The sequence below is a fragment of the Atta colombica genome, unplaced genomic scaffold (assembly GCF_001594045.1).
Source record: "Atta colombica isolate Treedump-2 unplaced genomic scaffold, Acol1.0 scaffold252, whole genome shotgun sequence".
NCBI lineage: Eukaryota > Metazoa > Arthropoda > Insecta > Hymenoptera > Formicidae > Atta > Atta colombica.
Genome location: NW_017259351.1, coordinates 5,231 through 16,710, shown reverse-complemented (window position 1 = coordinate 16,710; position 11,480 = coordinate 5,231). Strand labels below are relative to the sequence as shown.

Sequence of the window (11,480 nt, the reverse complement as noted above, 5' to 3'; positions counted from 1 at the left end):
ATATATATATATAATTTATATATACATAAAGAAAATATATGTATATCATTTATTACTCACACGATTTTTTTAAATTTGATTGGATTCTGAAAAATAAAAAAAGAATATATTTTTTAAATTTTTATACACACAAATATATAGTAATTCAACATACATGACAATAAATATAAATATATCTCTAATCGCCAAGAACTGAGGCATTAGATTATATTTAAGATCTCACAAAATCTTGGCCATTTTTCCAGATTTTCTAATCTACTATTATTTTTCATATTAAAATACGTATTATGATATTAAATACCTCTCAATACAAGAAACAGTAAATGTTCACTTTAGGTAAGATGACTTCTCCGATGACCTTGACCTTCACATATGTTGTCAAGATCATCAGGAACAACTTTCAACAGCTCAACTTTTAGCCGTCACTTGTTATTCGTTAAAAAGAATATTAAGAAGAAAAGTTAAAAAAATGATGTCTCTTTTTATTATATAGAATACAAATTTTCTTCTTAATAACTTTTTAACGAATAACGAGCGATGTTGACTTTATGATCTTCAAGGAGATCCCTAAAGTAAACTGCAAAATTTTTCAACTTTTTCAAATTTATTAAGAAAATAATTTTATTTTTTATCATTTTTCAAATTTTATAAACTACAAATTTCTCATTAAAACCTTCACTCAATGAATTTTATTATTACTCTTATTGTATTATTTATAACTTTTCTTTATTTACATCTGTGTGTATTTTGTTTCTAAATTAAAAAACCTATTTAACAAAATTAATATGTCTTGATCGCACTTAAAAAAAAATTTTAAATAACTTTTTTTAAACTCTCTTTTAAACTCTTTCATTAATATCGTGAAAGAATATACAAACAGTAATATACATTTACTAATATTTTATATTATATTATATGTTCTACAATACGAAACAGTTCAAATTGAACTATTATATTATACTTATATTTGTACTGTGTAAAGTTTAATTTGCTCAAAATTTAAAAAGTCATAATTAAAAATATATTTAGGAAATACTGCCATTTTGATAAATAAATTTAACTAGTGTACAAATAAACTTTCTTTGCTAATTCTGTAATTAATAAGAGATTACATAATATATTTATGCAGATCATAATATACGAAATGAAAGATTATATTCAACAAGCAAAATCAGAAGAGAGAAACATATTTCAGCGATATATCAACAAATGCAAATTATTTTACGGTACGACAATGTGTTTAATGACCGCGACAGCTATAATAATGTGGTTCGGACCATTATTGTTGGCTCAATCTTTTCCAATCGAAGTTGAGTATCCATTCGATGTGAATAAACAACCACTAAGAACTATTATTTACTTGCATCATATAATGGCTGTATACCAAAGTCGTACGCAAGTATGTAGCAACATCTTCATAGCTCTTCTACTTTGGTTCACAGTAGCAAGATTCGAGATACTATCCCATAAATTTCAGAAAAGTACAAGCATCTCAGAATTCATAATCTGTATACAACTGCATCAACGACTATTACGGTAATATGTAAATTATGTAATACAACGCATAACGTCTTCTTTAAAAATAATTATATGCTTATATGTAGAGGTGTTGCTAATGATAAAATTATCGATAAATATCGATATATACTTTATATATATTTTATGATATATCAATAACATAAATTATTGATTATAATATCGATTAAATATCGATAAAAAAAGATAAATTCTGATAAAAATATTAAACTGCTCGACAGTTCTTATTGCTAGACAATTATAATACTTTCGACTGATGAGAATAAATCTAATTAAATAAAAGAAATCCTTATATATTTGGTCAAAGCAAATCTTAATGCTTAAGTATTTCCATGTAAATTTATATCTATTTGATCATGCACACCGTGCCAAAATTTTTTTCGGTCTTGGAACACAATTATGAGCAGAACCAGAGTAATTTTATTTATTAAATTGATAAGCAATTTTAAAACTTTTGATGCTAATGATTCACACGGAAGTATTAAAGCATTAAAATCCGCTTTGACCAAATATAATAGTGTTTTATTAAATTGTCTTACTGTTATTTTGATTTACTTGATGAACTCACCAATAACTGAAACCAGAATAGTAATATCGTGAATTATATTGATAATTTAATAATAATTAAATTAAATTTTTTTCATTATTTTTTCGTAATGTTAAAGTAAGATATTAGATTTAAAAATTGCATTATTTAGTAATCAATATTAATTTGCAAAAATTAATATTAAAACTTCAAATTCTAAAGTCTCTATAAAACAAATTTTTCTTTATATCAAATTTATATCTAATAAATATTAATAATTTTTTAGATTAACATTTTCATTTTTTAATATATGCTTATCTTTAGATAATTAAATTGTAATTTACAAATATAAAAATTTCATTAAAAATTTTATTAATCATTATTTTTATATAAACATTACACTGAATCAAAATACTGTTACATGTTTTTAATGATTTTAATGATTTCACAGAGGAGATTGTGAATATCTAAGGAAAAAATTAATTAGAGCCGGCGATTGTTTATTAATTAGAGAAATCTTTATTAAAAAAATTATTTAAAAATATTAACTTTAAATTACAATGATTAACATTTGTATACTATTAACATAAACTATAAATTTAAACAAAAAACAAAATTGATTCGGTATTACCTCACATAGCGGCGGATAACTCCCGACAGTAAGAATTTTACGTTTCATTTAAAATTACAGTTTTTATTGCTAATATATGAATGTTAATTACCGTAGTTAAAGATAAATAACTAAAGTATCTTTTGAATAAAGACTTTTATTAATTAATAAAAATAATTGACAGTTTTAATTTTTTAATTAATTTTTCGCTTAGAAGTCCGCTACTCTTCCACTCTTCCCTACAATATAAAAAAAAAATGATTGTAGGTATTTACATCCCAAAGTAATTCATAGAAAATGTAATCCACATGGAGGACGACAGGGGGAATGAGAAATTACCTAAATCTGAAGCAAATTACATTACAATATGTATTCCAGCTACCAGTCCCCAGTAAAAAAGTTTTTTTCAAAAGCTAGACAAATTCTTTCAGATAGAAGAATGCGACTGCAACCAAAGCATGTGAATATGCTTACTATCTTGAGTGTTAATAAAGATAAAGATTAAGAATAATGAAAGAAAAGTTTAATTAATCTTCAGTTTTTTAAATAATAAGGTTAATCATATAGAGAATTGGGAAGTAACTCGTTTCTTTTTTCGTCAGTTTTTTTTTTCGGTAACAATCGTTACTATTTTCTATCTTTAACGATAACGGTACCACTGTTATATTTTTGCAGTAACAATAACGATTCAGTCGTTACTTTAATTTTTATTGGATGGGTCGGATTGGATCATATGTCAATTTCGCTGGTGCTGAAAGATATTTCGTTTTTGTGTATTTCTAGTAATCCAAGTTGCGTCATCGTTATAACAATGAGCAAATTACTTAAAATTTTTTTAAATACTTGTGTGAGTATATATATTGAGTATAAATATATATATTTACAATTTAACAGTGTAAGTATTATATATAATAAAAGGTTATTTATTTATTATTACTTTATTATTACTTGCAATAAATATAATTATAAAATGTTTACTTTCTCATTTTTATTTTATAAAAAATGTTTTATATACATATTTTATCTCTCAGATTGCATTCCAGTAATTACAATAGTATCAGTGTTGAAAATTTGTAATTCACATTACATACATACTAAGGATTTTCAGTACTGGAAGTGAATCTTAAAATATTTCTTAATAACGACATTAAAGTTTAAAAACAATATTTAATTTAAATTCGGTAATTTAAATTACCGAATTAAATTTAGAAACGATTGTTTCTGCCAGATCATTTTTTTATGCGAGAATGCATCGAATAAACCTAATTTTATCAATATCGTATATGAAAGAGCTCAACAATTTTTCGAAAAGTAACAAAATAGAAACAATTTTATTACTTTTTCAAATAACGGTAAATTATTTTTTAAAATGAGTAACGAATTATTTTTAACAAAAAGTGTAACAGTAACGCGTTATTTTTTTAAGGTAACATTTCCAACTCTGATTATATGTTCTATTAAAGTTAGCTATACAAACAACGTCATTGTTCCTATTTTTCAAATGAATAAATATTATTTAATCATTATTGTATTTAACTTTTTTTACATAGCTATGTTTAGTTTATTATTACAACTATTCTTATTTTCAGTATAATAAAAATATGTGTCATTCTTTAACATACTCATCTTGCACTTCATCTTGCTAATTAACACAAAGATTTAAATGGACCATTTAAGACATGTGAAATATATTAACACAAACTTTTTCTAACTGTGTAATAAAATTATTTTTCTCAACATTGGTGACAAATCAAGTGAAACTATTAAAAAATATGTAAATACATATTTAAAACTGTATCTTAACAATATCATATATCTTAACAATATCGATAAATTTAAATTAATCAATAAATTATCGATTACTTATCGATAATCAACAATAGCATCTCTACTTGCATAGAATAGAGCCACTCTAGAGAGAGAGACACAAGACACAAAATCGGAAGGACGCCATGTTCAGTTTTATTGGAAATGGCTAATAATTCTTATTGTTCTTTAATAAATGACATCTTCCTTCGGAAAAATAAGAAGGGGGCCAAATTTAGATTGGCCAAATTTAGATTAGTGATACGGCCAAAATTAGATTGGCAATAATTATTTTAAGATAATTTATTCAATAATTTATTCAAACCGAAAAAAATGTCCGCTCCGGTATCACTATCTTAATAAAAACATGATACTACATTTATAAAAATTGCTCTCATCTATTCACTTACATTCACTAAACATTAACAAACTGGTGAATATGATGGCACCAATCACGAAGAGGATCGCTTATGTGTCAATTCTTACTAGTGTGACTTTAGTATAAGTATTTAATTCATAAGCGCAGAAGATTACATATTTGATCAAAGCGAATTATAATGCCCAATAGTATATTTTGTGTGAATTTTACAATTTCCAATTCAAGCAAACTATAAGGAGCTTGTCAGTTTTAAAACACAGTCTTAAACTGAAACTGGATTACAGAATATCGCAAATTAAATTGATAAATAATTTAATATTACTGATACCAATTATTACAAGGCACCCGCCTTGACCGAATATGGTCTTCTTCGCTTAATTGTATTGAACATTTCTCAACTAATTTTCATTCATCAGTTAATATTAGCTTTTTTAGCTGATTTTTTGATTGATATTTTTAACTGATATAAACATCTCTTTAAACTTATACACGCAAAAAAAAGATTTAGTAATGTTCGCTAAATCAATTACTACAACTACTTGAAACTTTTTTGATATTGCTAATAAAGTTGGCTATTGAAGATAAAATACATTTGCTGCCAACGTCCAACTTTATTAGTTAAAATTAAAAGCATACTTAATATGAGTAGTTAAGTAAGTGGCAGCTATTTCCTTACTTATCTTAGCTGCGTAACCGAACATTTTATTCGCAATTATTTCTGGGACGCTGCCGATTGCCATTTTATTTTAGCAAATAATATTTTTCGCTACAGTACCTAAATTTTAGCGGATAATAAATTTAACTATGACAGTAACGACATTATAGCTTTCCCATTATAGCGACACATTTTAACTGCCACAGATATATTTCAGCTGTTAATCTTTTTTCTGCATGTATTACTTTTATTAATCAACATCAATTATTATTAATATAATTAATAATAATTTTATAATAATTAATTCTATAATTAATTCTATAATAGTGTACATAATAAAATTAATTAAAAAAACTGGAAGTAATTAACAGCTAATTACAGATATGCAAAAGATGTTACTATGACAGTTCGATATATAGTATTATCATCGGTAGGATTCAGTACCATAGCAGTGGTATTTAGTGGCCTTACTTTTTTGAGCGTGAGTCATTTCTCCATCTTTTCCTTGCATATACTTGTTACTATTAAATTCATTTGTTTGGGTAAATATCTTAAAAATCTTAATTAAAAATAGTAGAAGCATAGGAGAGAATCCCATTTGTCTATAAAGCAATTGCCTACAATATAGTTTACCTACATTACTTTTGCCAACAGTTCGTTTACATACAAAAATTATTATTTATAACTCCATTGTCTACATGTGCTATTATCTGCTTTAAAAACACAAATTCTGTTTTAAAACACAAATTCTGTCTTAAAACACAAATTATCTGCTTTAAAAACATAAACTCTCTTTAAACATACAAATTATTTTCTTACTTAATCTTAAATTTATATTTGTGCGCAGAAGTGCTTGTAGACAACCGAGCTGTAGATAATAATACATGTAAGCAAATATGACTTCGTTTTCTGAAATTTTTATTTGTATGCAAAAGTGATAGGCCATGGAGCTGTAGGTAATAATTTTTGTATGCAAACTATCGGCAAAAGTAATGTAGGCAAACGATGCTTAGGCAATCGAATTGTTAGAAAAAGAAGTTATCTCGAAGCATATAAATTTTAAGTTATACAAACACATCTAATATTTATGTAGTTAGTATTATGAAAATTAGATAAATAAACGCGACTTAGGCATTATATAATTTACTAAAAAAATTATTTTTATTAACTTAAAAATTATTTTATTAACTTAAAAATTATTTTATTAATTTAAAATTGTAGACATTGTGACCAATTTTTTCCCTTATATCACAAATATAATCTAAATTTTGTATTACTTATATTAAAATATTATCTTGCATAGCAACAACCATTAACTATAAAAACCCAATTTTTTGCCATTGCCGCATCCGCACTTATAGAGGTTTTTATCTGCGCATGGCCAGCTGATTATTTATTGCGCATGGTAAGGCATACCAGCCATATAAAACATAAGAAAAGGCATAAAAAGAGTTTATATTAAAATAGCAATTAAAAATCAAAATTGTAATAAATTAAAAATAAAAATATAAAATATGTATAAATTTTAGAATAAATATATAAGTGATATATGATTTCTTTTAATATAATTGATACGATCTATAAACATATTTTTTATCTTGTGAAAAAAATACACATTATATTAATAATTGTGTCTTTATTCTGAATAAAATCTTTTTATAATGTTTTCTTTATTTTAATATTTCAGAGCAATGACATTGGTCATGCTGGATATGAATCGTCATGGTACAGTAAAGATATATCTTTACAGAAGAATTTATTATATACTGTGTCGAGATGTCAACATCCTGTAACTCTAACTGTGCCATGTCTGCTACCGACTCTTTCACTTAATTATTATGCCTCTGTAAGTTTATCTTAAATTAGAATATTCATAGGAGTTATTCTCAGTGGTTTAATTTTCAATAATCTTGGATGTAATAATTCATGAAAAGTGTTAAAAATATATCGATTTTCATCTCGAAGTGTTAAATAGACTAAGATAGTCGGTGATCTTTATTTGCACAATTCTAGTTAGAATAATGGTTTTGTAATTATTAATGTACATACATGTTATGTCATTTCTTATTATTTTAAATTTTAGCAATATTTTCATTCCTTCTCGAAAAAATTATTATTGTTTTCTATCGTTTATAATTTCAAACAATGATTTTTCAAGATTCATTTATATCAACAATATTTAATACCCTCCTTTATTATTTTTTTTTAACATAGTTTCTCATGTCTATATACAAGCTTAAAATAAACAATGATAAATTAAAACATTATTGGATAAATAAGATGTTGTGTGGGTTTATAATAATTTACAATCATTATTAAACATTACTGATACTTAAAATAATAAAAATTATATATTTACTTGTAACAGTTTTTATCAACTACGTTTTCCTATTTGACAACATTTCGAGCAATGCTTGCTAAGAAAGATGGACTGCAAATGTAATCTGCTGTATGTATTATACTTTTCTAATGTGAAGAAAATTAATAAACTAAAACTGTAAAAATGTTTAGGCACTATTATTTCGTCAGATTCAACTTTAAAGTAATGTGCAAATTACGATGGTAAACAACTTCTCTTTGCAGTGACGTGCTTATATCTATATTATATAATCATGATTGCTCCTTGAGAGCACAATCTTTAAACATTTAATATGTACTGATCAGAAATATAAACATCATCGCGAAAAATGAACGAAAAAGCTCCACTCTATCATGCATCTGTGTCTGTAACACGAAATTAAAAACTAATAATAAAATTAATAATAAAAAAATAATAAAAAATTTGCAATTGATGGAATTAGTGGAATTTATGTTCTATATTATGTTATTCAATAATTTAAATAATTTATAAATGCGTATAAATAAAAAATTATTACAAAAAAATATTAATCTCATTTCTTTTTTGGAGTAAAATTTCACTCTTTTGAAATGCTTTATGGCATTGCAAAGGATACTTTAAGGAACTATGTTAGATTTGAAATACTTCAAAATATTTTATGTACTTATACGCTTACGTAATGTATAACAGTCTACATATTTATAATATACTTATACAAGATGTTTGAGTAATGATAAAACTCTTGCATAGAGGTAGAGCGGACTAAACTGAGTCGAAAAATCCACTATCATTTTGCAACTTTCGCAATAGTTAACAAGATATTAATTATTAAAAATTATCGAATATTAATCTTCAATAATTTTTTCTCAAATACTGTTAAAAAAATTGCAAGATAAAAATTGTTTATTTTCTTCATATAGAACTCTAGGAATTTTTTCAGAATTTTGTATCCACTTTTTAGTTGCTTCTGCATTTTCTTATTTTTACTAACTACTGCATTTTGTTATTTTTATCAACATGAGAAAGTACAATATAATTATTATTTATTTTCTCGTCTTTTTATCTTTTTTTATCATTTTGTCATCTTATCTTTTTATCATTTTTTTATCATTTTCCTTAATATAAAAAAATAATTAAACAAAAATTAGAAAATTAGATTAGTATAAAAATTAGTAGATTATTATAAAATTTATGACTGCACTTATAAACTTAAAAATATCAATCAGTTCTTACTTATTATAATTTCAAATTTAAAGCGGAATATTATAAATTAAATAAGGAAAAACTTATCATTAATAAATTAATAAAAATGTTAATAAATTCAGATAATATCCTTCAAAATCTTATGCTCATGTTCTGTATGAAAACAACAATATTAAACATTGCATGCACCCATTATTACGACCTACCAAAGATAAACTATGGTATTTGCTGAGAGCCTCTATACAAATACCTCTGGAGATAATACTACGCGCATTGCAATATGACCGATTGCAAGTAAGAAATACATATCTGCAGCGATATCAGTCCGACTTTTGATAAACCATTATCAATCTACAATATTTTATAGAAGAATTCTATAGAAGAATATTCAAGAGATATTAATAAATTAAATATTTGTTTTTTAATATTATTGATCAATATTACATCAATATTATTGATAATGATTTTTTTATTGCTTCTGTTTATCCGGAGCAAAATTGCACGCACATCTTCACAAAAATTACATTATCTACTTTTAAAAACCATGAATGTAATTTTTTTAGTCATGGATTTTATTTAATTATAGCACAGGTATAAACTACATGCTATGCTAAAAAATCGAATTAAATTTTAGTACTTAATTTCGAAAATGGAGCGTAATTTCGAGTGAGCGGAATCGCGAAAGAGAAAAGTTTTACCAACATAGATGGACACGCGATGTTCTACGCAAACCCGCACAGCGGTAGTTTTTCTCGGTACATGTAAATCGGGACATGTAAATTTTTCTCGGTATATAGCAGTCTATCAGATCTTTTCGACAAATGTAAAATATTCTTTCGACGTGAAACAAGAAAAAAAAATCAGAAAAAAATGTAATCTTTTTGCATCATATCATCGTAGTGCTTTTTCATCATTAGCTTCTGCAACTTTCTTCTTCACATATATATATAATTTATCATGGCGCATTCCGAAATCCAATCATTTCATACGATCATCATCTACGGTATCATCATATGTACACAGTATATGAAATTATTGAAGTAATAGAAAAATGCATCTTATCATTTATTATTAAACATTTATTATTAAAATTAATAATTATCACTTTCTAATAAAGAAATAATTAGTTTTATTTGACGAATATTTTTTTGGAAGACATCTAACACTTTATGATAATATTTTCTGTAAAAGTTATCTCATACATAACATATCATTCCTTATTTTTCATATAAAATAAAATTATGTCGTGTTTTTCATTAAATTCCGTTAAAAATTTTTCTTAATTCTTATTAAAATTAATTTAACACAAAGTTAACTTAACTTTATCATGATACAAGCTGCGCCTTTTTCATTATATTCAATATCAACTAAACAAAGAATTATAAAGTTAATTTTTTACTAAGCACTATTTCAAGATTAAAAGAAAGTCTTTATTTAACATAGGTATATAATAAAGACCATCGTTTGTAATAAAAATAATTTTTGATATACAGAGATTCTTAAGATACAACACAACATAAAATATTTTAGGATTAATATAAGATTTACATTATTAACCTTAGACTCACTTGCTTCTAAATTTTCTATTTCACTTATCATATAACACGCATTATATATGATGTAATTAGTCAATACTTCAGAAAGCGCAAAAAATACTGACCTACGTTTAACAAAAAATCAATATATACATCCCTCCTGTATTTTATTATTTCCTTTCTTCTCTCATAATTTCTGCCACATTATATATTCTACCGCATCGCTCTGTCGGAGGAAAGTACATTTTGCTTTAAAATATAAATGAATGCAACGAAGTTGTAATTTAAGTGTTTAATATCGCTATTCTTCCTCGAATTCTTGAGGAATGTTATTTATAACACTTTAGTCGAATGAAAATCGTAATAAAGTGCGTTATTTTCTATCTCTAATACACCACGACATTATTATTATGAAAGAAACATTGACGCTAGAAAAGATTATTGCCTTCTTAAAAGTAGATCTAACGTTTGCATGTTGTTGGCCACTTCCGATGAAGGCTACAAAATTTCAAAAAATTCGTAACAAGATATTTCGGTTGTTATGTTGCTTAAATAGCATTATAATGGTAATATCGTTAATATATACATTAAACAGGAAGTATAATAATATGATTTTTGTGATGAAAGTGGGCTGTGAGCTGACTGCCTTCGTACAAATTCCAATACAAATTACATTGTTCACACTTCAAAGTGACCGTTTACAAGTAAGAAATGCAATGTACTTTTGAATTTATTGTAATTTCAATTTATTTGTATCATAGATATTAACAAGATATAATATATAAATATAAAATATAAATTCATAAAAATTTAAATATATAATATAGAGGATTATAAATTTGTGCAATATAGCTTACACACATAAACAAATTTTTAAATTATTGTTGTGACA

The 11,480-nt window shown here is 24.9% G+C and overlaps 2 protein-coding genes across 2 annotated transcripts in view; both read left to right on the top strand.

Annotated features, from left to right (window-relative positions):
- Window positions 1-1,540, top strand: part of LOC108688978 — a 2,153-nt gene extending 613 nt beyond the window's left edge. The window contains exon 2 of the mRNA XM_018195553.1: window positions 1,130-1,540. Within this exon, the coding sequence (XP_018051042.1) occupies window positions 1,130-1,540 (411 nt within the window). The remainder of the gene's footprint in view (window positions 1-1,129) is intronic.
- Window positions 1,541-5,912: 4,372 nt separating this feature from the next.
- On the top strand, window positions 5,913-7,955 carry LOC108689008 (putative odorant receptor 92a). Its single transcript, XM_018195589.1, has 4 exons — window positions 5,913-5,993; window positions 6,816-6,917; window positions 7,200-7,358; window positions 7,881-7,955. Exons 1-4 carry the CDS (start codon window positions 5,913-5,915, stop codon window positions 7,953-7,955), a joined length of 417 nt encoding a protein of 138 aa, XP_018051078.1.
- Window positions 7,956-11,480: the final 3,525 nt, after the last annotated feature.

Excerpts from the sequence above, each read along its gene's own strand:
- LOC108689008 (XM_018195589.1), top strand. The coding sequence starts at position 5,913 with ATGACAGTTCGATATATAGTATTATCATCGGTAGGATTCAGTACCATA. Across the intron at positions 5,994-6,815 it reads GTGGCCTTACTTTTTTGAGC|CAACAACCATTAACTATAAA; the intron begins GTGAGTCATTTC and ends TATCTTGCATAG. Across the intron at positions 6,918-7,199 it reads CTGATTATTTATTGCGCATG|AGCAATGACATTGGTCATGC; the intron begins GTAAGGCATACC and ends TTAATATTTCAG.